The following is a 27785-nucleotide window of genomic DNA, read 5'->3' on the forward strand; positions in this document are numbered from 1 at the left end:
ACAAGTCTGCAAAACGTTGGTTGAAGTGGTTTACGAGGGGCCGAATTTTGTATGCAGGGTCTCCACGAGGACGACAGAGTTCATTGTCGTTGAAGTGCATGAACCGCAAAATCTGCTCGAGGGGCCGATCGTATGCAGGGTCTCCACGAGGACGACAGAGTTCATTGTCGTTGAAGTGCATGAACCGCAAAATCTGCTCGTATCGTGCCCTGGTCATGGAGGCAGAGAACACGGGCATATGGTGAATTGGGTCAGTGGACTAATATGACCGCAACTCACTCTTTTTGGTTATGCCCATGAGGAGGGAAAGGCCCAGAAAGATCTTAAATTCAGAGACCGTAATTGGTCTCCAATCTCTGGCAAGGGAGGACTGGGGAATAGTGGCGATGTGTTGACCAGCGTACAAATTGCTTTGGTCCACAATAGATCTATAGAGATCTTCGGTGAAAAACAGCGAATAAAAATCCAGTGGCGTAAAGTCAACTGTTTCCACCTGAATTCCGGGTTGGCCAGTGAAAGGGGGAAGTACGGGTGCTGCAGAAGTGGTGGGTTCCCAATTCGGATTGGCGAATGCAGCAGGAAGGGCACTATGGGCACGACGGGCCTGTGTTCGTCTTCTTGGTGGCAGCGGGACGCTACTTGTGCTTGCCACTTCGCCAGCTTGAACTGCACTTATGGGACTCGCCACGTCACCACGTGATACTGCAGTGCTGGATGTACGACCAGGGTGTACTAGGCCGCTGGTGCTTGCCAGTTCACCAGAAGGAGTAGCGGCACTAGTACTTCTCTGCTCCATACGAGAGCCCTGCGGTTCTTGCACTTCAAGGACAGAAGACGTTCGGGGTCTGGTACGCCTGACCCTAGCAGGGACCACAACTCCGTCGTCAGAGCTATCTGTCATGGAGCCGCTGTCCTCTACAGGTTCGTATTCTGAGCCTGAACTTGACAGATGAGTGACTTCCTCTTCACTATCTGTCATACTCAGAAACGTGTAGGCCTCTTCACTAGTGTACCTTCGATTTGCCATTTTGGCCTCTAAATTTAGGGGTACACTAGTGAGACTCACAGGCAAAAAAGCTCCTGACTGTTATCGACTGATTCAAAACGCTACCAAAAAACTGTTAGCGATCGCAGGGATCAGGCCTGACTCTGCGAACGCTGCAGTTATGTGTGCTTAGTGTTTTGTAAGTGTCAGTTATCGATCGATACTGCACTTGGGTGGGCTGGGCTGGGCCAAGGGGCAAAACGCAGGTGCTAGCAGGTATCTGGGCTGATCCCGCTAACACTGTGTTTCAGGGAACCCTAAACTGCTGGGGAGTATAGATCTGATCGGATCAGATATTGATCCGTTCAGATACTATAGCACTAAGGGAGGTGTATGCTGCGTGCGTGGGTTTTAGCGGTACTGGCGCTAACCTGACGCTGCCTGGGGCGACGCAGACCTTATCAGATCCTAAAAACTTATATCACCGCCGGGCAATTAGGGGGTTAAACCTTTATAAGGTAATAAACGGCGGGTGCCCTAAAACTATAATAAACTATAATAAACTGTAATAAACTATAATAAACTACAAAAAACAAACTAGCTAACCAGCGTCACCCCTAACACTTATACGGTGATCGCTGGTGAAAGGGTTAACTAGGGGGCAATCAAGGGGTTAAAACCTTTAACAGGTAGTATATGGGGGTCCCTGTCGCTATAAAACACTGACAGCGAACCTATATACTTACCTCCCTAACTAGCGTCACCTGTGTCACTAATACAGCGATCAGAAAAACGATCGCTTAGCGACACTGGCGACGGGGGGTAATCAAGGGGTTAACTTTTATTAGGGGGGGTTAGGGGGGTACCCTGGACCTAAAGGGGGTACCCTAGACCTAAAGGGGGCTAACCTAACTGCCCTAACACTTGTAACTGACACAAACTGACACCAATGCAAAAAAAAAAAACTGCTATTGGTGTCAGAGTGACAGGGGGTACACAGGGGGGTGATCGGGGGGCGACAGGGGGGTGAAAAGTGTGCCTGCGTGTTCTACTGTAAGTGTAGTGTTGGTGCACTTACTTGGATGTCTTCTCTCCTCTGCGCCGGGACGAAAAGACCGGCTCGAGGAGGGATAACATCACTTCCTTTCCCTCTGTTTACATTACAGAGGGAAAGGAAGCGTTTTCATTCGCCGGGAGCGATCGGGAGGGGGTGGCCAACAATGGATGGCCTCCCCCTCACCTCTCATCGCCCGCGAACGAGAGCCGACCGCCTATGGCACCGGGGGGGGGGGGGTCCGATCGGACCCCCCACCCGCGGGAGGCAGATCACGTACAGGTACGTGATTCTGCCTACCCGTGCCATTCTGCCGCCGTATATATGCATTAGGCGGTCGGCAAGTGGTTAATAGTATGGACTGGCTAATTACAAAGAATATCCTATTCAGTGAGGTGTAATGTAGACATAACTTATATTTCAACCGATCGCTGCATGTCATATCACATATTGTAAGCAGCGTTACCACACAGCATAAAGCACTGTCATTCACTGTGGGTACCGCTCTCAAACTGCTCACTGGATATCTGTGCTGTTCACACAAATATATATATCTACATGGTGAGAATCTCCCTATCTTAGTAGGCTGGATAAAATCTACCAATCATTCCTTCTAGGTATGAACCACCAACATATCTATATGTATACACATACCATGGGCATTATTCATATACAGTATGTATGTGCATACCTAGTAGATAATTGGACTATTAAAAATAAAATATTAAAATAGCTTTAAACTAGTAATATAAAAAAAATGGATATTCTTATATATGTACCTACTAACTAATAAGCATGTTAAATTTATATAAATATAAAATTCGAAATAAAATTAATAATTAATTTTTATTCAGAATAAAAATTGATAAGAAGGGCAACTCCATATACGTCCAGCCCCACCCCACCTTTTCTAATCAAGCGTGGAAATCATTTCTAATAAATAACAATTAATCTTAATACCAGGACATGTATCTAATCTCTCGGCAGATACATCTTCCTCTTAGGCACTCAAGACGTATAGCTTTTACATAACTAAAATACCAGACGTTCTCAGAATCTGTATAATTAAAAATCATTGATAAAACAGTTCAAATCTAGTTCTATATTTAACCCCCTCGGGGTCAGACTCTTCAATAAAAATATCCACCGAGTTTCCCTTTGGGATAGATTCCTAACGCTATTGGATCCCCTCCACGATGGGTGAATCACATCTATCCCACAAAACTGTAGTAGAGAGGGGTCCTGTTGATGTTTTTCCTTAAAATGTAGAGAAACACTATGGTATTTGTAACCTTTCTTTATATTGGTTAGGTGTTCTGAGATTCTAATCCTTAAGAGCCTCTTCGTTCTCCCCACATATAATAGGCCACATGGGCACCACATTAGATATACAACATGTGAGGAGTTGCAGGTGCTAAATTCCTTGATGTCAAAGGACTCGCCTTCCCGATTGGTTACACTCGTTATTCCTCTGTTACTTTCACAGTTCTGCAGCAAATGCATCTCCTGCAGCAGTAAAAGCCCCTAAAGTCCAATCTCAGGTCATTTTGCCCTGGCGGGTCCAATATTTTCTTGACCACATGGTCACCGAAACTCAGGGCCCTTCTGTATATGAACTTTGGATGACTAGGTAGCACTTCTCCCAGGTGCCTATCTCTGCGCAAAATGTGCCAATATTTCCTAAAAATGCCTTCGATATCCTTATATTGGCAGTGATATCCAGAAATAAACCCAAACTGATGTTGGTTATCATTTACTACAGTTTCCTTTTTATTAAGACATTGTTCCCTAGGCATTTCTGGTACTTCCTGAATGACCCCATTCAATTCATCTTCCCCATAACCTTTTTGTATAAATTTGTTTTTTAGGACCCCAGCCTGCTCAAAGAAATCTTCTAACTGTGTACAGTTCCGCCGTACACGCAACATTTGTCCCTTCGGGATATTTCTTATCCATGCTGGGTGGTGGCCGCTTCTTATTGATAAATAGCTGTTGCGATCCGTTGGTTTAAAAAATACCTTTGTTTTTAATCCATTCCCTTCTCTTATTATCGTGACATCCAAGAAATTTACCGAGTGGTTACTAATTTGATGCTCTAATTTAATATTATTATTATTAGCATTAATTTCGTGTATAAATTCAATAGCATATTCCTCTGTGCCCTCCCAAATGAATAGGAGGTCATCTATGAACCTCCGATAAAATAATAATTGAAGTCTCCTCTGACTAAATACTTTTCTGTCCTCCCACTCAGCCATAAATAGGTTGGCGAGGCAGGGAGCATATTTAGCTCCCATTGCCACGCCAACCTGCTGAGAATAGAACCGATCATTGCACCAAAAATAATTATGGGACATGCAAAAGTCCAATACATGTCCCAAAAAACATTTCTGGACCACCGGGATGTCATCCCTTTTGCTCAATGCCCAATTAAGGGCCAAAGCAGCATGCTCATGTTGTATAATGGTATATAAGGAGGCTACGTCAGCTGTTACCAAATATCCCATTGATGGAGTTTCTAATTGAACATCATTGAGCAAAGATAATAGATCTCCAGTGTCCTTCAGATATGCTCTGGTGGCTTTAACACTTGGCTGGAGGAATTTATCCAAATATTCCCCTAATCTGGCAGTTACAGAGCCAATCCCATTGACAATGGGGCGAGGTGGTGGGCACTGTGCATTTTTATGCACCTTTGGCAGGGTATAAATAATTGGAATCCTGCAGGCACTCGGGACCAGATATCTCTTCTCTTTCAGGTTTAATGCATCCATTTTATAGCCCCATTCCACCAAGGCTGATAGCTGTACTCTATATGTTTCAGTGGGGTCAGAGGATAACTTCCTATAGGTAGAACTGTCCCCTACCAGCTCCAAAAGCTGGTTGGGATAGAATGACTTATCCAGTAATACCACCCCTCCACCCTTATCAGCAGGTCGTATTATAAGGTCCTTCTTTTCTTCCAAGGATTTAATCCCTTCCATGATGTACTGGGGATTCACTCCCTTACGTGGGGCCAGCTTCTCAATGTCATTTAGTACCAAGCTCTTGAATACTTCTATAAAATGCTTGGGTTCTGGGGATTAAAAATAGACTTATTCTTTAACCCTGTTTCCATTTTGTTGGTTGGTACCACAGCTTTCATCGTGGACACCACTGGATGGCTTAGAAAATATTTTTTGATGTTCATGGATCTAATGAATTTATGTGTGTCTATATAGACATCAAACTTATTCATTTCCTTTTTTGGGGCACATTTTAGACCCAAGGGGTGGTATTACTGGATAAGTCATTCTATATCAACCAGCTTTTGGAGCTGGTAGGGGACAGTTCTACCTATAGGAAGTTATCCTCTGACCCCACTGAAACATATAGAGTACAGCTATCAGCCTTGGTGGAATGGGGCTATAAAATGGATGCATTAAAGGGGTTGTAAAGGTAAAAATTTTTTCACCTTAATGCATTCTATGCATTAAGGTGAAAAAACTTTTGACAGTACCGCCGCCCCCAGCCCCCCCGTTTTACTTACCTGACGCCTCGAATCTTCGCTCCTCGTCCTCGGCAGCTTCATTGCAGCTCAGCCTGGTCGCTGATTGGCTGCAGTGGATGGATTGAAAGCAGCGCAGCCATTGGCTCGCGCTGCTGTCAATCACATCCGATGACGCGGCGCGCCGGGGGGCGGGGCCGAGTGATACAGCGAGCGGCTATAGCCGCCGGCTGTATCACGGGAGCGCGCCCGCAAGCACTCACCACCGTGCGAGGGAGCTCGCATGAAGGTGGTAAATGCTTGCGGGGAGGAGCTGAAACAGCCGCCGAGGGACCCCAGAAGACCAGGTTCGGGGCCACTCTGTGCAGAACGAGCTGCACAGTGAAGGTAAGTATAACATGTTTGTTATTTTTAAAAAAAAAAAAAAACACCTTTACAACCCCTTTAAACCTGAAAGAGAAGAGATATCTGGTCCCGAGTGCCTGCAGGATTCCAATTATTTATACCCTGCCAAAGGTGCATAAAAATGCACAGTGCCCACCACCTCGCCCCATTGTCAATGGGGTTGGCTCTGTAACTGCCAGATTAGGGGAATACTTGGATAAATTCCTCCAGCCAAGTGTTAAAGCCACCAGAGGATATCTGAAGGACACTGGAGATCTATTATCTTTGCTCAATGATGTTCAATTAGAAACTCCATCAATGGGATATTTGGTAACGGCTGACGTAGCCTCCTTATATACCATTATACAACATGAGGATGCTGCTTTGGCCCTTAATTGGGCATTGAGCAAAAGGGATGACATCCCGGTGGTCCAGAAATGTTTTTTGGGACATGTATTGGACTTCTGCATGTCCCATAATTATTTTTGGTGCAATGATCGGTTCTATTCTCAGCAGGTTGGCGTGGCAATATGCTCCCAGCTAAATATGCTCCCAGCCTTGCCAACCTATTTATGGCTGAGTGGGAGGACAAAAAAGTATTTAGTCAGAGGAGACCTCAATTATTATTTTATCGGAGGTTCATAGATGACCTCCTATTCATTTGGGAGGGCACAGAGGAATCTGCTATTGAATTTATACACGAACTTAATGCTAATAATAATAATATTAAATTAGAGCATCAAATTAGTAACCACTCGGTAAATTTCTTGGATGTCACGATAATAAGAGAAGGGAATGGATTAAAAACAAAGGTATTTTTTAAACCAACGGATCGCAACAGCTATTTATCAATAAGAAGCGGCCACCACCCAGCATGGATAAGAAATATCCCGCAGGGACAAATGTTGCGTGTACGCCGGAACTGTACACAGTTAGAAGATTTTTTTGAGCAGGCTGGGGTCCTAAAAAACAAATTTATACAAAAAGGTTATGGGGAAGATGAATTGAATGGGGTCATTCAGGAAGTAGCAGAAATGCCTAGGGAACAATGTCTTAATAAAAAGGAAACTGTAGTAAATGATAACCAACATCAGTTTGGGTTTATTTCTGGATATCACTGCCAATATAAGGATATCGAAGGCATTTTTAGGAAATATTGGCACATTTTGCGCAGAGATAGGCACCTGGGAGAAGTGCTACCTAGTCATCCAAAGTTCATATACAGAAGGGCCCTGAGTTTCGGTGACCATGTGGTCAAGAAAATATTGGACCCGCCAGGGCAAAATGACCTGAGATTGGACTTTAGGGGCTTTTACTGCTGCAGGAGATGCATTTGCTGCGGAACTGTGAAAGTAAGTCACAGAGGAATAACGAGTGTAACCAATAGGGAAGGCGAGTCCTTTGACATCAAGGAATTTAGCACCTGCAACTCCTCACATGTTGTATATCTAATGTGGTGTCCATGTGGCCTATTATATGTGGGGAGAACGAAGAGGCTCTTAAGGATTAGAATCTCAGAACACCTAACCAATATAAAGAATGGTTACAAATACCATAGCGTTTCTCTACATTTTAAGGAAAAACATAAACAGGACCCCTCTCTACTACAGTTTTGTGGGATAGATGTGATTCACCCATCGTGGAGGGGATCCAATAGAGTTAGGAATCTAACCCAAAGGGAAACTTGGTGGATATTTTTATTGAGGAGTCTGACCCTGAGGGGGTTAAATATAGAACTAGATTTGAACTGTTTTATCAATGATTTTTAATTATACAGATTCTGAGAACATCTAGTATTTTAGTTATGTAAAAGCTACACGTCTTGAGTGCCTAAGAGGAAGATGTATCTGCCAAGAGATTAGATACATGTCCTGGTATTAAGATTGTTATTTATTAGAAATGATTTCCCACACTTGATTAGAAAAGGTGGGGTGGGGATGGACGTATATGGAGTTGCCCTTCTTATCAATTTTTATTCTGAATAAAAATTAATTATTAATTTTATATTTATATAAATTTAACATGCTTATTAGTTGGTAGGTACATATATAAGAATATCCATTTTTTTATATTACTAGTTTAAAGCTATTTTAATATTTTATTTTTAATAGTCCAATTATCTACTAGGTATGCACATACATATATGAATAATGCCCATGGTATGTGTATACATATAGATATGTTGGTGGTTCATACCTAGAAGGAATGATTGGTAGATTTTATCCAGCCTACTAAGATAGGGAGATTCTCACCATGTAGATATATATATTTGTGTGAACAGCACAGATATCCAGTGAGCAGTTTGAGAGCGGTACCCAAAGTGAATGACAGTGCTTTATGCTGTGTGGTAACGCTGCTTACAATATGTGATATGACATGCAGCGATCGGTTGAAATATAAGTTATGTCTACATTACACCTCACTGAATAGGATATTCTTTGTAATTAGCCAGTCCATACTATTAAAATGCCCGATCCCCAGTGTGTTGTGCACCGGAGTTCTCAGCGTAATTCATACAACGGGGACCCGAGATGTGCGCATGCGCGATGAGCCGGCTAATGGGCGGAAATGAGGAATGCATGTAAGGGATGAGTGGCAGGAGGCACAGCCTATCCCATGATTAAGTCAACCTATGACGAAACATGTCGGGGGCGTGGCTGTGAGACGTGACGCATAGCGCTGTTAGCCACACTGAAGGAGAGGATTATTGTTTACACGGAGGAACGGAGGAACGGAGGACAATCAAGGGAGGGGTGAGATTGGGAGCTCGGGTCCGCCGTGACCGCTTGTTATATTTGGTTTCACTGAATTGAGCTTGATGTGATCTGCACTTTACTTTGGCTGATTTTTATCGTTTTAAATGTGAGTGTATTGATAGAAGATTGCAGTGTTTTTAATAAATGTGTTATACTGGTTTACACTATTGGAGCACATATTATTTCTTTCACGTGGACCTTATTTAAAACATTCACTGTGGAACAACGATTGATCCAATTACCCTTGTGTGTGTGGTAAACAAGCGATTATTGCCTTGCATGAAAGTGCTGGCAAAACAAGTCGGTGAGCGTAATTCTTGAGGGAGTGGAAGCACTGCTCACGAGGGGAGAGGTGGAAGAGACACAGAATCACCTTTGTCTTTATCAAGATTTATTACTACCCTTTTGGACACTTTTTTATCATGAGTGATGTCATGTTTTTTTTGGACTGATTTATTTTGAAGATATGTTTTTGTGCATGTGCAGCATGGTATGAAGTGATTGCACAAAATATTTCACTGGAGATGTATTGTCATATATGTTTATGGTAAGAGTACACTTTGTGTGAGTGTTTAAATACACATTAAGAGGGTCACACCAGCATTGTGCTAAAGACACTTGAACACTTATATAGTTTGTTTATGTACATATATACTTTTCAATTTGTAGATCTGTTCAGAGCAAGATTTTACTTTGTGTGAGTGTGTAGTACACATGCAGAGGGTCACACCATTATTGTGTTAAAGGCACTTGGACACTTTTTTAAAGCGCCTCTTATTTTTTTTCCTGGATGCCTGTGGGAGGATTGTGGAAGTTACAGGCATCTTGGATCAAATATTTAGTATATAAAAAATATTTCCAAGTCCTGTAACTGAAGTTTCCTGAAGCTGGCTTCCAGGGGCTCAACAGTGCTGAGATACAGGACTCAAGACCATTAGGTCCTGCTGGACTTGGAGTGTCCAAAGAGTGACCCCCGCAAGACTCGCTATGCCAGTGTACTAAGCCCTCCTGGGCTAATTCAGCTAACATTATTATCAGTGTTACCCCCTTCCGGATTCTTTGCAAAAGATGTGACAGAAATTGAAACAGAGGGAAAGCGTCAAATAAGGGACAACCGATCCACAAGGCGTTACCAGTGCATCTACCCCTATTGCCAGTGGGACCCGCGTCCCGGACACAACCTGACCCAACTTGTTGTAGAACTTGGAATCTGGTAGATTAACCTGCAGAGCTCCCCCTGCCACTATTCTATACCTGGAATATGCACTGATGATAGAGACAGCACTTGTGCTGCCCCAGACAGAACGCGGTTCACCTTCCTGAGCCGCATGACTCCTGGTGCCGCCCTGGTGGTAGACATATATGCCCCCGCAGAGGCTTTTCCAGATAGAAACAACTCGTTTATACCATAATCCAGAGCAAGGTGTACTAGCCAAAAGCTCCAAGATATTTATGGGCAGTATTCTCTCCTGGTGAGACCAAGTCCACTGAACTGTAGCCACCCTCAAACCAAATGGAGAAACTGGCATCAGTGGTTATTATCTTCTAATGAAAGGAAGAATTCAACCTTTCTAGATTCCAAACCATTAATCACCAATCCTTAGCTGTGCAACACCCCGGGAACAGAGCCCTCCAGCAATCCAATGCCTGGATCTTTAAGTTCCAGACAGAGAGAATGATCCTCTCCGAGACCTGGAGTAGGATTGTACATAAAAAATGAATCGAAGGAAAATCTGGACCAACTGCTTTCTGAGCAAAGGTTATTGTGGTATACTGAGATTGACACCCCCTGCGTCTATAGCAAGTCCAGCACCGGAGCTAGGAGCTTTGTGAACCTCAGAAGCTGTGGCCAGCCCGAAGGATGGTCACAAAAAAGAAAACAGATTACTTTCCACTGCAATTAAAGAAATCTTTTTGAGGCTGGAAACAACCCAGCACATGAAGTGGTGTGTTTCCTGATGATTATGGGCCCCGCAATCTACCTCTTGCAGAGAGGTAATCACTGAACAGACTGAGCCTATCTGAAACAGAAGGGTGCCCAGCAGATTGAGATCTAAAGCTAGATCTCATGTCCCTATTCAGTTTTGAAGCTGCTACAATTTAATTGTTTAATTATTTTACAATAACAAGCCCATAACTTTTGCTCCAAGAGCCAACGCAAGGCAAAGACTGACCCGACTAAGGAAGGAGCGAACCACCTCAGAGACTGCTCTAAAATCTTATACTCTCAAACACAGCAACCTCAGATGCCTCCCTCACTTAGGAGGGAAACCTGGGCAGTCTCCCTTTCAAGTACTAACCAGGCTTCTAAGTTATTTAGTTATTTAGCTTCTAAGTTATTTAGCTAGTCTAACAAATACATAATAAAGTGACTGTATTAGACAAACTAACACGGATGCAGGCCTAGTACCACAAGGATGCAGGCCTAGACAATGTTAGTCTACCTGACTAACTCTTTCTGATCACAATTTTATTGTATGCTGGTTTTTATGAAAATAAACAACTGATTTGTTTTTGATTTGCACCAGATATGCACCATACGGAGCCGCCTTCTTTTTTACATTACCGTACTGGTGACCCCACAATAGGGATAAAACTTTTTCACAGAGGAGAGTTTAACAAGACTCGTGGCCACTCATTAAAATTAGAAGAAAAGAGGTTTAACCTTAAACTACGTAGAGGGTTCTTTACTGTAAAAGCGGCAAGGATGTGGAATTCCCTTCCACAGGCGGTGGTCTCAGCGGGGAGCATTGATAGCTTCAAGAAACTATTAGATAAGCATCTGAATGACCACAACATACAGGGATATATAATGTAATACTGACACATAATCACACACATAGGTTGGACTTGATGGACTTGTGTCTTTTTTCAACCTCACCTACTATGTAACTATGTACATATGTTCATCATGAGCCCGCTTGATCCATCCATCCGGCCATCATTGGCCCAAGGGCCGGCTCTCCTGTGGTAACTGTATTGGAGAAGTACTGACCCCCGATGACACCGGTGTCTGTTCCAGTCTTTTTGCTGACTACTCCAGGACACTTCGAACCATTCCTGTTACATCGGGATTTCCGCTATTCAGGCTCGTTTGATCTGGTGTCGCTGACATCCACTGACATTCTGTGATATCTGCTGTCAACATTATACCTGGTGTTCCTGACTCCTTGTATGAAGAAATTCTCAGTCTGATGTGCTCTTGGCCCCCATATGAATTATTTTTCACTTGTGGTTTATTCACCACCCTTTGGGACTGACCCACTTGAGATTTATCACTCGCTATTTATTGTATTGGGACTTATTTACTTGTTTATTGCATTTTTCATTCATATGTTTTTCCATATGTTTTTCACATTTTTACACAGTTTTTTGCACTGTTTTCATTAGCGCTACATTTCTACTCGCTTCCTATTTATGAATTTTTGTCACATTCATATGTAGCTGCTTTGTCCTTAGATTTTTACAAGATAGCGCAATCATTTTTCTTGATTACCGCTATACAACCCCGTAGATATGCAAGTATGCAGGTACCCAGCGATGCAAACATGCATTTATACAAGTATTCTTGCCATTTATGTATCTATGTATGCAGCTCAAGGCAATAAGCATATATGTATGTATCCCTAGACCAATAATATATGTATGTAGTCCTAGGCAAATAAGAAAAAAAAAAAAAACATATGTATGTAGTCCTAGGCAAATAAGCACATATGTATACAGTTTAATGTAGATAAGATCATATATATGCAGTTTAAGGCAACTAAGCAAATATGTATGCAGTTCATATGAAAATATGGCAGCCTGCGTTTAAAGGGGTTGTATAAGTTTGTTTTTGATTTTTAAATAACAAACATGTCATACTTACCTCCACTGTACAGTTCGTTTTGCACAGAGTGGCCCGATCCTCGTCTTCTGGGGTCCCTCGGCAGCTGTCTCGGCTTCTCCCCGCAAGAGCCAACCCCCCTCTGGGAAACGCTCCCCCAAGAGGGTTAGTTTGCGGGCACGCTCCTGTGTGATACAGTCGGCGGCCACAGCTGATTTAATTGACAGCCACGGGAGCCAATGGCTGCACTGCTATCAATCATCCTATGAGGAGCCCACGGGAGCTATTGGAAAGCAACGCGTGTTTGCGCCCACGGACATTCGGGGCTCAGGTAAGTAAAACGGGGGCTCGGGGGGGGGGCGGAGAGTGCAAGGTGTTTTTTCACCTTAATGCAAAAACACGAAGCTTTGCAACTCCTTTAAGCAATATTCATTTATGAAGACATGCATTTACAGAAGCTTGCACGTTTAGGCAAAACATGAAAGGCGTGTCCATGCAAACACGCACTTACGCAATACGTGCCCATGGAGACATGCGTTTATGAAACATGTTTATGCAACATATATTATGCAACACGTATCTATGCAACATGCGTCTATGCAAACATGCATTCTACGCAAACACGTATACACTTATGCCCACAGGTCTATACAAACACATGCTTATAAAAACCTGCATCTACGCAACACGCTTCCACGCAAAAGCGCTGTCGCAGCCAGTCTTGGGGTGCTGCATGCTGGGCGCTGCTCGGCAAGCGGGTACGGGGGCCATGGGGCGGGCACGGGGGCCATGGGGCGGGCGGGCTGGGGCCCTCTGCAAACATGTGCCTATGCAAGCTTGTTTTTATTCAAGCAAGCAAGCACGTGTCTATACAAACATGTGCCTATGCAAATAAACAAGCATTATGAAACATGTATACTATGCTGCACCTGCTCAACTGCACCTGGTCCATACTAGTTATAGTCAGGATTAGCCAAGTACATAGGCATCCAATGCAGCCTCTATGCTGCTTCAACAGCCTAAGGCCTCTTCCACACCTGTGCGACCCGTCCTGCAACTTGGGACTGCAAGGTTGCCTGACAAGTCGTAACCCATGATTTCCAATGAGTACCTTTCACATCTGTGCGTCTTCAAAACGCAGCGACTTCAAAGTAGCCCCTGCATTACCCTGGTCCGACCTTGACATGACTTGAGGTCCATAGACCTCAAGATTACACAGGCACTGCTTCCTGTTGTTGAAAATCGCATTAAAAAAGTTGTGGCAAGTGTGAAAAGGAGCCCAAAACTAAGCTCTTGCAGACCCAATGCATGCAATTCTGGAGACACAACTCCTTCAAGTTCACCGATGCACATGTTCTTCCAACATGTGCTTATGCTACATGAATGTATGCAACATCTATGTAAAACGTGTTTATTCAAACAAACATTTGGGCAACAAGTTTGCAAGCATTTACACTATGCTGCACCTGCCCAACTGCATTTAGTTATAGTTTTTACTAGGTTTAGCACATATGCATGTCATGCAGCCTTTTTCTGCTTCAGATCAGCCTAAAAGTAAGCTCCTGCAGACCAAATGCACATTATTTTGAAGTTTGTACGTATGCGCCTGTTCAATTGCACCAGGCCTCCTATTTTTGTGCCAAATGTACAGTATTATGGAGACACAACACTTTAACCACTTCCATACCGCAGGCCGTCATATGGCGTCCTCGGTTTCAGTGGTGATATCTAAATGATAAATTCAAAATTAATCACTGCGCTAACAACAATAAAGCAGCTGACACAAATTGTATGGTGACAATAAAAAGCATAAAGGTTAAGTATATGCAGCGCTAGAAGCATCAAATTATAAAATAAGAGTCCATAGTGTTAAAACAGAGTCTTTGTTCAGGGGAAATACTGCAACCACCCACGGTGCAGACAGAGATACATTAAGGTGAACATGAGATTATCCTTCACCGAACATCAACACACCGGGCCTCTTACCAAAGAAAATGGACCACTGAATTACAGGTGGTCAAACAAGCATGATACATCCACAGCGCTCATGGAACCACTTCAATTGGATCATAGAAGGCTGGATCTTGTAGTCCACTCAATGGTAATTTATAGGTACATGCATAGGATACAAGAAAGCAACTCCTCATGGTGTAGTATTTAAAACCAAGGTAAATTTATTTCTTATAAGAAGCCAGGGCACTCACATTTTGAGAAATAAAAACAGGCATATCAAAAGTTGCAATTCGTCATGGATAGCAGATGTTTCCAACCACAAAGATGGCCGCAGTCGGCACGTTACAGTGTCGGGACGTCAGAGCTCCACCCTACGTGGCGTTTTGTCCAATAGGAACGTCGTCAGGGGAGCCCCTGACGACGTTCCTAATCGACAAAACGCTGCGTAGGGTGGAGCTCACGACACAAAATTCTTTGAATCCCCTGCAGATGCGGTCGACTGGTTGGTATCCCTCACCTAATGCTGTGTGCTCGGAGTTGTTGTCCATGCTGCTGCAATTGTCTGGCTGCAACCTGTTCCTCTATGACAGATGCTTTCTCTAGCAAGTGGCTAGTGTTAAAGAGTTTGGGACTATCTATCCGTTAACTGCAGGAACCTAAGGCACTATTGCTGGATGCTTTGCCACCCCTGTAAGTCTTCACGACCCCTTACTGAGTGGATGGACTCTCGAAACAATCCACTAATGTTTTCTGGGTTTTTGGGACTAAAGTTTATCCGGCATTTTTTTCCCATTTTCGTTCTTTGCGCCTGGAGCAAACGGGGCATTGGGTTCTTGCATTGGTTTATTATTTTTCTGACTATTTTACTTTTTTCGTTTTTTTATTTCTCCAATCTTTTTCTGCAATTGTGTTTTGCCCTGAGAAATTTTGCTAATGGGCTTATTTGCCTAGTACAATTTATACTGCTATTATGCTGCTCTATGGTGATTTGTGGCTCTCTGCATCCAGGTCCTACCCCTCTGACCCCCCTTCTTTACTGTATTTATGCTGCCCCCATGCTCTATAGATTGTTACTTTATGAGTGAGCTCAAAGTCCTCTCTTGGAACATCTGTGGATTAAACTCTAAATTTAAGAGATCATTGTTTCTTCAGTACCTTAAAGCCCAGAATCCTCATGTTGTCCTCTTGTAGGATACGCATTTAACTGGGAGTAGAGTACTCTCTCTAAACAGGAATTGGATTTAGAGAGCTATACATTCCACTCACTCCTCGTATGCTATATGTGTAGCTATTTTAATTCACAAGAAGCTGACCTGTTCAATAGAATATGTGGTTATAGATCCTCAGGGGCGTTATGTGATAGTGATAATAGATGTTGAATCCCAGCTATTGGCAATAGCTAATATATATGTCCCACCCCCTTTCAAGAGTGATGTGCTGTATACAGTCCTGGAGAGGGTCGCCACTTTTGGCCCACTGAAATTGCTTGTGGCTGATGATTTCAACAACATTCTGGACTATGCCCTGGACACATCTAACCCGTCCCGGGTGCAGAACCTGGATCTTGGACACTGGGTGGTGATTTGGCGACTTTGGAGGACGTGTGGTTGGTGGTGAAAACATCCTGAGGGGGGAGGTTACTCCTACCTTTCCCACGTCAGCACTTCCTCCACTCATATTGACCTGGCCTTTGCCAATCCAGCTTTGCTGCCCCAGGTTACAGAGATTTCCTACTTGGCCGGGGGGGGGGGATTTCCGATCATACCCCTCTACAGGTTATGCTGAATCTTACCTCGGGTAGGTGTAGTAGAGTGTGAAGGTTGTATCCTGGTTGGGTGGCGGAGTCCTCAGTGGGAGCCTTGGTCTCACCACATTTAAAATGAGTACTGGGATCATAATGAGAGCGTGGCAGACAGACCTGTTGTGTGGGATGCGTTTAAGGTGTCCACCCGGGGGATGTATGTATCGGCCATCAAGGCTGCCAGGGCTGAGAAAAACTCCACATCTGAAGAGCTTCAAGCTCATGAAATACAATGTGTAACCCATGCGGACACACCCTCTCCTTCCTCCCTGTCTGAGTTGCAGATGGTCAGAAGGGCACTATTGGTACACTTACAAAGTCTTACCAAATGCAATTTTAAAACCAGAGCTGAAAAATTGTTTGAAAAGGGGACAAAAATGGGAAGCTACTAGCTTATCTGACTGCTGATGCTTGGGTGCATACGGCGATCCCTTGTGTTTACTCACCAGAGGGCTCTCTTGTGAGAGATGGGGAGAGCATCAAGCAGACATTTGTCTCGTACTACTCGGACCTATACTTTCCTGTCCCATCGTATGACCATCAGGCTTTGGTGGATCTGCTGGACTCTCCGAATCCCGGTGTTGCCTGCTGAGGTGGCGGCCAGCCTGGACGCACCTTTTACTGACAAAGAATTGGTGACTGCTGTTGCCTCCTTTCCCAATGCCAAATCGCCGGGCCCTGATGGGATTCCCGCAGAATGGTACAAACAATATGTGGAGCTCTTATCCCCCAGACCTTCGCAACTCTATGGGGCTATTTAGAAACTGGTATATTACCTACTTCCTTTTATGAGGCTCATGTGGTGTTACTACCTAAACCTGACAAAGACCCTCTCTATTGCTCATCTTATAAGCCTATAGCATTGTTCAATATGGACCTCAAAATTCTTACCAAAATTCTTGCCAATAGGTTAATGAAAATAATACACCACTTAATATCACCAGATCAGACTGGGTTCATGCCCAAGGCGGCAACAAATAATAATCTTCGGAGAGTGTATACGCGTACCCAGTTGGAGGCTGGGGGGTCGTCTGGGGGGGCCCTGGTGTTTTTTGACCTGGAAAAGGCTTTTGATTCCATAGACTGGGGGTACATGACTCAGGTTTTGCACTGCATGGGGTTTGGCCCCACCTTCCTTAAATGGATATTGCTGCTGTATGACGATCCGGTAGTGGCCCTCCGTCTTAATGGCGGGGTGGCGGATGACTTTAAAGTGTTCAGGGGCACCAGACAGGGGTGTCCACTCTCACCAGGACTATTTGTATTGGTAATGGAACTCCGTGCGATTACACTGCTTTCTTCCAGATACAGGGGATCACTGTGGGTACCCTGACAAACCACGGTCCTTTACATAGATGACCTAGTATTGTTTATTAAGGACACTGGACCGTCTCTACAGGCAGCAATGTCACTCCTGGGCGAAGTTACGGTGGTCTTTGGCCTAAAGGTTAGTTGGACAAAGTCTAAAATACTTCCCTTACGGTCCCATCCAATACCCAGACAGGCAGATCCCAATAATCTCCTAGAGTGGGTGATGCAGATTAAGTATCTGGGGCTCTTAATTACAAACTCTGTGACTGACTTCATTAGTCTTAATGTCTCACCTCTGCTTGGTATTCTATTTAAAAAGCTCCACGCCTGGAAAAACCTTCCCTTGTCCCTCATTGGGAAGATAAAACTGATAAAAATGAAAATTCTTCCCCTACTACTATATGTCCTCAGAAATTCTCCAGTATGGATCCCAAAGTCACTTTTTAAATCAATAGATGGTATGCTCTCCTCCTTTTTGTGGCGGGGGGGGGGGGGGAACGCCCCGCCTTAAACTGGCCATACTTCAGCAGCTATGGGGGGAAGGGGGCCTTGCGGTACCTAACTTCTATAAATATTTCCTAGCTGGCCAATTAACAGTAGCCCACCACTGGTTGACCTCTCCACCAGATGATGCCTCGGTGTCCCTGGAGGCTGCTTGTGTGGGCTTATATGAGACACTCTCACAGTTAGTCTACAGGGTTTTGAAGTCTCTGTATTCCCTGACTCCCTCTATGTGCTCCGGGATTAGGGCATGGAATGCGACTCAGGGATTGAGGCCATCTGGTTTGAACAGGTTTTCCCCCAATCTACCGCTGTGGAGAAATCCCAGTTTGATGCACTTGTATGAATACCCGGACCCTGTAGTTTGGACTATGGAGTTAAAACTTTACATCATATTGTACTAAATGGCATCCTCATGTCATTCAACGAACTAAAGGAACGTTACACCCTTCCCAACTCACACTTCTTTAAATACATGCAACTGAGACATGCGTTCTATTCTCAATTTGGAAGGGAGCCTCTGGACCGTGAACCTAGTGACCTAGAACTACTGACGTGCAGTGACTCCTTAGCTGAACCAGTCTCTAGTTTATACAAGGACCTCTTCCAAGAAACGGTCCTATTGATGGAACCCTGCAGACAGGCTTGGGAGGCGGTGGCCCCAGGGCTGGACAAAGATGACTGGGATGACATGTGGGGGACTGCATTTCAATACCTAGTTTCTACCAGATATTAATATAATATAAATTCTTACATAGAATATACCTTACCCCAGCTAGATTAGCAAAAATGTTTTTATGTCTTTATGCTGGAGGTGCTCAACACCTATGGCAAATTTCATGCACATATTTTGGGATTGTCCCCATATTAAACCATACTGGCAAGCTATAGCACACTGTATTAGGTCAGTCACTTCTATTTCGATTTCCCTGTCCATTGAAGTATGCTTGGCCATCTTTGGAGTCGTGGAAATCTCTGGTCAATAAAGCAGTACCATTTTACAAAGCTACCTATCTGAGCAGAGGGTCTTTGGCCAAGTTTGACAACAAAGCCTGGGGGGGGAGGGGGGGGTTCGATGGAGTCTGTAGACACAGTATCGGATTAACTTCATAAACAGGTACAGCCACTGACCCTGGTATGTACTATGTACTACAGAGCTGGGAAGAAAATGTTTCTAGAGTGATGGAGGAGTACTGGCTAAATCAAGGTTAATGTAAGGGTCTTCTTGGTGGAGGGGGGGGGTTCATATGCTTAAAGACTATAGTTTCTCCAGGTGGAGGGATTAGGGAAGAAGAGGGACCGCATTAGCAGACACTCTCCTGTAGTATTGGGCAAGGGGTTACTGCACTAAATTGCTATGAAGCGCACCTCCTGCAGATAGGGAACGACAATGTACATATCTGTGTAGGCACAAGCTATACTAGGGTTGTGTTATATTTTTTTTTTTCACCGCTGTTATTTTTGTTTTTCTGTGCCTTTTGTTGTTCTACACTGGTATGTTCTTTTCTCTGTAACCAGCGGTTGTTTCCGCTATATGCGGGTTATTGTTGTTTGTATTTCATGAAACTCAATAAAAAGTAATTTACAAAAAAATAAAAAATTACTGCGCAAATAACGTGCGACATAAAAAGTTGCAATGACTCCCATTTTATTCCCTAGGGTAGTGATGGCAAACCTTGGCACCCCAGATGTTTTGAAACTACATTTCCCATGATGCTCATGCACTCTGCAGTGTAGTTGAGCATCATGGCAAATGTAGTTCCAAAACATCTGGGGTGCCAAGGTTCTCCATCACTGCCCAAGGGTGTCTGCTAAAAAAATATATAATGTTTGGGGGTTCTGAGTAATTTTCTAGCAAAAGAAATGATGATTTTTACATGTAGGAGAGGAGTGCTGGAATGCGCGCAGTATGGAAGTTGTTAAAGTGCACTGCTGGGGGTGTATCGACTTACAGTTGTACAGGCCCCCCGGATTAAGCAGTAAGTATGCAGTATATAATCATGACTTGTCTGGCCACACAGTTCTCCCATAGTAAGTACTCACACTTCACTAGTATCCATTAGCTGCTGTTATGCCTGAAGAGGCCAGCTGAATCTGCCGCGCACTTTGCCTCCCCTTCACTTCCTGCCTATATAGAAAAAGGCCCCTGCGCCCTCTAGTGGCTGGAGGAGAAACATCAGCCCATACTCCTAAGAAGTACACAGAGCATGTTTTAAACAGCACACTGCCCCTAGGGCTACTTAGAGAACACCAGACAGATCTTTTATAATCACACACATGGGTTGGACTTGATGGACTTGTGTCTTTTTTCAACCTCACTTACTATGTAACTATGTATTTTTATAAAGAGAAACTGCAAACAAATGCAGACTTATTATTCCTGCTGCAGGACTCTGAACATAACAGGAGTCCAATCTTCACCCATCACGGCGAGCTTTGTCATAAAAGACTTTCAGGGACTGGGTCCCCATTAACGTGGGGTCCACTCCCCTGGACCTGTATAGCATCCTGCAGGAAAGCACCTTGGTCAGCACAAACACTGCACAGGGTTCCAATATGCAGGGTCCAGCGTCATGAGGCTGCATTACAGGCAAAACCCAGAGGAATCTTCTCTCCTTCCAATGAGGCTCGGGTACCATCCATTTTGGCTGACAGCTTTTCCAAATGGATCCGAATGAAGATCGTGATGCTAAATAGAACCATCCAGACCTCAAAGTATGCTCCAAGAGCACATGTATCACATCAGTGACCATTTCACCTTACAGACACTGGCGAAAAAACGGAGATCCTTCCTGTGTAGGAGGGGTTATATAGGGGAGGACTTCCTGTTTGCCTATCAGCCAGTGTCCATCCACCAGTAGGTGGCGTATAACCCATATTAGTCATTATTATGGTTGCTCTGTGTCCCGTAATATACGTTAAAAAAATAGGGTCTTTATTTAATTTCATGTTTACAGTGTCACAAGTTTTCTGCTCGTGTATTCTTACCTCCTTGCTGCGCTGCTTCTCTACCCAGATTCCTTTCACATGTGTGGCTTGTCTGTGCTCACCTATGGGTGTTGCCTGCTATCCTGTGGGTTTTTATTACTTTCTGGCCCGCCTCCTATTTTGCTTGCCTATATAAGACAAGCTCAGTGTTACCCACATTGTCTGAGCAATGTCACAGTTCTCTGAGCTCCCAGACGCTTGTCTTATGTGTATCCTGTGCACCGACCTTCAATTACCATCTATGCTTGTTCGCTACCCACCCTGACCTTGGCCTGTCTGCTGGTTTTCCTGTTGTCTCCTGCTGCTTGTACTCTGCACATGTATGTGGTCTCTGCATCCTCAGCTGGGCTTACCTGGGGGCCCTGAACTGGTTCCAGCTTGCTGCAAGTCCATCCCCACCATCAGGGGCTTTGGTGCAGAAGCAGGCTGGGGCTTAGACTCAAGTATAGAATGTGAGTGCATTTTTACTGCGGTTGGTGTATTTTAAACTTTTAACTACTAAAAAGTACTACACTATTGGAGGCCTCCTCTTCTTTCCTTTGTGAGTTGCTTGGAAAATAAGTGGCGAGTCTAATGCCATTCATTTAAAGGGGATCTGCTGCTATTCAAAAGCCCGGTGGAAGAATGGAGTAATCAATGTCCTGTTCATTTGCATAGGTCCAGGATCCAGGTGAGCGGGCATTCCTATTGGTGGTGGAGCAATATGATTTATGGTGGAGCACGTAATTAAAGACTGATCTTTACGTGATGAATGGATGTATAATCACAGCAGACTCTTATTGATTTAATACATTATAGAATATATCCACTTGGGACTGATTGTAGTGTCTAATATTAATTTGATTTGCTTATATTTCTGTGAATATAAGCAACTATGGATTTAAAAAAAAAAAATTATTTTATGTGCTTTAGATGATTATTTGGTTCACAGTATTGAGTAGCGCAACACTGCTTTTTACCGTTTATCCTTTTTGTTAGTATATTTTGAGTGTGGCCCAAGACAATTCCTCTTCTTCCAATGTTGCCCAGGAAGCTCAAAAGGTTGGACACCCCTGCTGTAGAGGAAGACCTGCTGAGTCCCTCCCACAACTGTGTTCTTTGCAGGAGCTATGTGCAGCTTAGTGAGGATGTCATCATTACATATACAAGGCATTATCTGGGTACGCAAAGGAATTTTGTGCATACAAAGTGAATTTAAAGCCTTTGTGGCTATTGAGGAGATTTAAATAAAAGTTTGCCAAAAGTGCACCATGTTCAGTCTTAGCACAGGGATGACATATTTTAAGAACAAACAAATAAAGCCCTGCAATCTTCTATATGGCTACAGTTCAGCTTTAATCTATAAAACAGTAAACATGTGAAATAATAATAGACATTTATACACTGGTTAGATATGCAGCTCATAACACTTATTTCTATTAGTCTTGATTCAGTTACAGGGTACAAGAAATCTAGCATACCTGAGTGCAGCCCTTGAGGGACAGGCACCGCAGCCCACCGCAGCCCTTTACCAGAGCCTGGATCCCGTCCTTGCTGATCTGATCACACCATGAGATGTTCAGTTGCTCCAGGAGGGGGCAGCCCTCACTGTCATGCACAGAGAAGGGATGTTGATTAGAAACCCTTCCATTTATCAGAAACACACATTTCGGCTATTTTTGTAGGGCATTTGGAAAAAACAAGGTCTGGGTCTTACAATGTTATTATGACTCAAATTACTTAACTTACAAATACTATCAGATGCATTATTTTTAAGAAAACACACAATAAGAGAAATACAGAAGCTGGACCTCCATCTGAAAATGCTTTTTGACTGTATCTCTCTGGTTTCAATACATTTGATACACACCCAGCCAGGAAATTCAGAACACCTGATCTGTATCCTTGTTCTATCTCAGTGACTCAAACTAGTGAAGTAATTAATCAACAGAATAACTTCGTAACTAGCATTCTCAGAGGCCCTCAATGGTAGCCTACAGTGAGGGAAAAAAGTATTTGACCCCCTGCTGATTTTGTACGTTTGCCAACTGACAAAGAAATAATCAGTCTATAATTTTAATGGTAATTTTATTTTAACAGTGAGAGACAGAATAACAAAAATATCCAGGAAAACACATCTCAAAAAAGTTTTAAATTGATTTGCATTTGAATGAGTGAAATAAGTATTTGACCCCTATCAATCAGCAAGATTTCTGGCTTCCAGGTGTCTTCGATACAGGCAATGAGCTGAGATTGGGAGCACTCTCTTAAAGGGAGTGCTCCTAATCGCAGCTTGTTACCTGTATAAAAGAGCACTTGTCCACAGAAACAATCAGATTCCAATCTCTCCACCATTGCCAAGACCAAAGAGCTGTCCAAGGATGTCAGGGACAAGATTGTAGACCTATACAAGGCTGGAATGGACTACAAAGACCATCGCCAAGCAGCTTGGTGAGAGGGTGACAACAGTTGGTGCAATTATTCGCAAATGGAAGAAACATAAAATAACTGTCACGCTCCCTTGGTCTGGGGCTCTATGAAAGATCTCACCTCGTGGAGTTTCAATGATCATGAGAACGTTGGGGAATCAGCCCAGAACTACACGGGAGAATCTTGTCAATGATCTCAAGGCAGCTGGGACCATAGTCACCAAGACAACAATTGGTAACATACTACTCCGTAAATCCTGCAGCACCCGCAAGGTCCCCCTGCACATGTACAGGCCCATCTGAAGTTTGTTAATGAACATCTGAATGACTTAGAGGAGAAGCGGGTGAAAGAGTTGTGGTCAGATGAGACCAATAATCTAGCTCTTTGGCATGACCTCAACTGGCTGTGTTTGGAGGAAAAGGAGGAATGACCCCAAGAACACCATCAAACAAGGAAGCGGAAACATTATACTTGGGGTGTTTTTCTGCTAAGGGTCCAGGACAACTTCAAAAGGAGCATGGACAGGGCCATGTACCATCAAATCTTGGGCGAGAACCTCCTTCCCTCAACCAGGGCATTGAAAATGGGTTGTGGATGGCTATTCCAGCATGACAATGACCCAAAACACACAGCCAAGGCAACAAAGGAGAGGCTCAAGAAGAAGCACATTAAAAAGGACCTAGAGTGGCCTAGCCAGTCTCCAGATCTTAATCCCATAGAAAATATGTGGAGGGAGCTGAAGGTTCGAGTTACCAAATGTCAGCCTTAAAACCTTAATGACTTGGAGAGGATCTGCAAAGAGGAGTGGGACAAAATCCCTCCAGAGATGTGTGCAAACCTGGTGGCCAACTACAAGAAACGTCTGACCTGACTGCCAACAAGGGTTTTGCCACCAAGTACGAAGTTATGTTTTGTGAAGGGGTCAAATACTTATTTCACTCATTATATTGCAAATCAATGGAGTATTTGCACCAGCTGGCACAACGGACGATGCCTGGCAATGGTGGAGTATGCTTTTAACCTCAGACTTATACCAGTAGGTGAGATTACCAGATTAAATGTTTAGACCAATGGTTATATGTTCCTCATGACATCTGCATGTATATGACCACCATACAACTCTAACTCTAGTATATCTATCTGTTGTTCTTATAGTTTAAATGAACCAATGATGCCGATCTATGCCCTGATGAAGCAATTTTTCTTTTGCGAAACATGTTGGCTGACAGGCATGAATAGAATTTGAACACATTACTGGATGGTCTTACTTGATGTCTATTTATATTGACAATTGTTGTGTATATCCTTTTTCTGTTTTTTCTTTTTTGTAATTCAATAAAAATCAACTTTTTTAACACTTGATTTGTTAGTACCTACTGTGAATAGACGTACTTTCTCCCTACAAAAATCCCATGTTTCTTGATAGAAATTCTTTCTTTGCCAAATCAATTTATAACTTTTTTTGAAATGCGTTTTCTGGATATTTTGTTGCTATTCTGTCTCTTACTGTTAAAATAAACCTACCATTAAAATTACAGACTGATCATTTCTTTGTCGGTGGGCAAACGTACAAAATCATCAGGGGATCAAATAATTTTTATGCAAGAGCATAGAGTTTTTTGGCAGTTTTTTTTTGAATTTTTGGCGTGACATCTAAGTGACTGGGCTTCCCTATGCTCCAAACATGTTCCAAAGTAGCTCCTGTGCTTTGGCACATTTTTGAATGGCATGATTTTGCTATTCAATGTTTTTGGGAGTTTTGTCGTGCAACAAATCACCCGTTTCTTTAGTGGCACCCATTAACAAAGAATGGCACTCAAATATGTGTTCTGCGTTTTTAGTGCATTCAGTAACATCGTACTCAGATGTGAACAGGGCCCTTATGCCCCGTACACAGGATCCGATTATTGGATAACTGATCGTCCTTTTTTTTGCATGCTAATCTCACGTCAAATCTGATGAGTTTACTAAACTCACAAAATTTCCTGTACGACACAATAAAAATTTGGAGGCGATGTCATGTGTTGCAATGCATTTTTATTGAATTTTCGAACAACAGCTGTACTGCTTAAACGAAAATCATACAATCTGGCATCGTACGAAAAATATTTCCATGCATGTCCGATAGAATAATATCAGTTGAACTGTCCTGATTGGCCCTTGAAAGCTCTGTACTAACGATCCGATTATCGTACGATCGATTCGAATGCAGCATTTTTCGTACGATTTTCGGATCGTGTGTACGGGGATTTGAGCACCAGATTTCCTGCCAGCTTGCCACTGAAATGAACCCAGACATTTGGTTCTTGGGCTAAGCTTCTAGAATATGTTCTACACAAGAAGCGAAAGTGAAATTGTGGAAAAGCATTCAAAGGCAATATGGGAAACTTATATCAAAGTGACAGTATACAGATCCACAATCCCAGCTCACTGCCTTCCATACACTTCCCTTTACTTGTGCATACCACGAGTATTGCAGAGCATCTGGTACTTTTTACAACCCAATTTGGATATTTTATTCAAAACACTGCACCACAACTGAAAGCCAAGCATTTGGGGCAGGCTTGCTTGGTGTGTGGATGTATTGACTTCTATGGGCAAGTTTGATAGGCAGTGCTGCCTGTCAAACCTGACAAGCCAAGTTAAATTAGCTGTGGCCACAAAATATCATGATTGTGGTATGTGTAAAAGCCCCTCTGGATGCAGGTTATATTTTGAGGGGGTGGTAAAACTGTGCCTTAACCACCTGTTTTTACCTCCTCCCTGACACCTGCATAAACAAGGCTTTAAAGTGTTGGACGAAATTTTAATTTCTTGCAGATTACTATTCCTTATATGTGGTCGCTGCTTTGTTTTCTTAATTTTTCCCAGATTTTTTTCTCCTTTATTGAGGTGACAACACTCACTGTACTGTATTTATGGAGGAGCAGCAATGTCACCCTAGAACAGGAAGTTGGTTAGAACTAGAGAACACCCCCACTATGTGAGTCTATAACATAGGAGGGAGGTGTTTGATAGTCCACAAAAGTGAATTGCGCAAGGTTGATAGCACTAGCGGAGATTTCAGTGCAGAACAGGCAGAAAGCACATGGAGATAGCTGCTCACTGCACTTCTGGAAGAATCAACACATATTTTTTCTACTTTTAGGCTTTTAAATAGGGAAAACACAGGGATATGTGCATGTATTCGAGATTCATACTGAATAGGTTTTCTTTTTATTTTGCCTATACATATAGGTTATATGCAAGTGCATGTCCAGCCAGTTTTGGATCATTTTGGATATAGTAGGAAGGATTAGTGACCTTTATCAGATTTTTACTGTTATCCGGGGCTCACTTCTTGCTCTCCTGACAATGTTTTACCAGATAGGAAGTGCAGGGAAGTTTCCAAAGGCAACACAGACAGAAAAAAAAAACGTATAGACTTATCGGTAACTCTGTTTCTAGGAGTCATTTGGGAGAGCACAGGAGAGACAGGCTCCATCTCCAGAGGCAGGAAACACAAAAATTCAAGGAAGCACGTTAAAAGGGAGGACAGGCATCCCCATTATTCAGTATAACATATGAGTATCTCCTCGGAACACTTCTTGAACACAAAACACATAGTCATCCACTATTATAACAGCCTTTTAGGGAGGGAATCCCTGCTGTCCTGGACGACTCCTAGAAACAGAGTTATTGCTAAGTCCAACACTCTGGTTTTCTACAGGCGTCTGTACAGGACAGCACAGGAGAGGATCAGTGAGAATTTACCAGATTGCGGGGGGGGGGGGGGGGGGGTTTGGTGGAACTACTGCCTGAAGCACTTTTCCCCCAAACGCCTGATCTTGCGCCAAGAGAAGATCCAACCTGTAATGTTTTATGGAAGTCGAGTAGCTTGACCATGTTGCTGCTTGACAGATCTGCTCAGGTGTGGCCCAAGCTCTCTCTGCCCATGAAGCTGACAGTGCCCAAATAGAGTGAGTTATGGGGGAAAAAAAGGACATACCTTATTTGAGACTTTGCAGGATTTCACGATCGCCTGCTTAATCCAGTGGGCGATCATATTCTTTGAGGCTTGCAAATCTATCCTGTTACCGGAATGTAAAATGAATAGGGCATTCGGTTTCCTAATGCCACTGGCTACCTCTAGATACTGCAAGAAGCAAGCCCTCGCATCCAGGTGGTGGAACTCTTTCAGATTTGCTTGGGGCACACAGAAGGGGGGTAGGACGATTTCCTGAGACCTGTGGTACTTCAAAGACACCTTCGGCAATAACCCCAGATCAGTGCGCATCACCAGTCTATCCTCAAAGATTTATAGGTACGGCTCTGTAAAAGGAGAAGTAGG

General features: G+C 43.4%; 1 protein-coding gene across 9 annotated transcripts in view; it reads right to left on the minus strand.

Annotated features, from left to right (window-relative positions):
- FBXL20 (F-box and leucine rich repeat protein 20) overlaps positions 1 to 27785 on the minus strand; it is a 592644-nt gene that overhangs the window by 429396 nt on the left and 135463 nt on the right. For all 9 annotated transcript variants that reach the window (XM_073608335.1, XM_073608334.1, XM_073608339.1 and 6 more), the window contains exon 8: positions 22507 to 22633. In XM_073608335.1, coding sequence (XP_073464436.1) covers positions 22507 to 22633 — 127 coding nt within the window. The remainder of the gene's footprint in view (positions 1 to 22506; positions 22634 to 27785) is intronic.

Source organism: Aquarana catesbeiana, linkage group LG12 (genome assembly GCF_042186555.1).
Source record: "Aquarana catesbeiana isolate 2022-GZ linkage group LG12, ASM4218655v1, whole genome shotgun sequence".
NCBI lineage: Eukaryota > Metazoa > Chordata > Amphibia > Anura > Ranidae > Aquarana > Aquarana catesbeiana.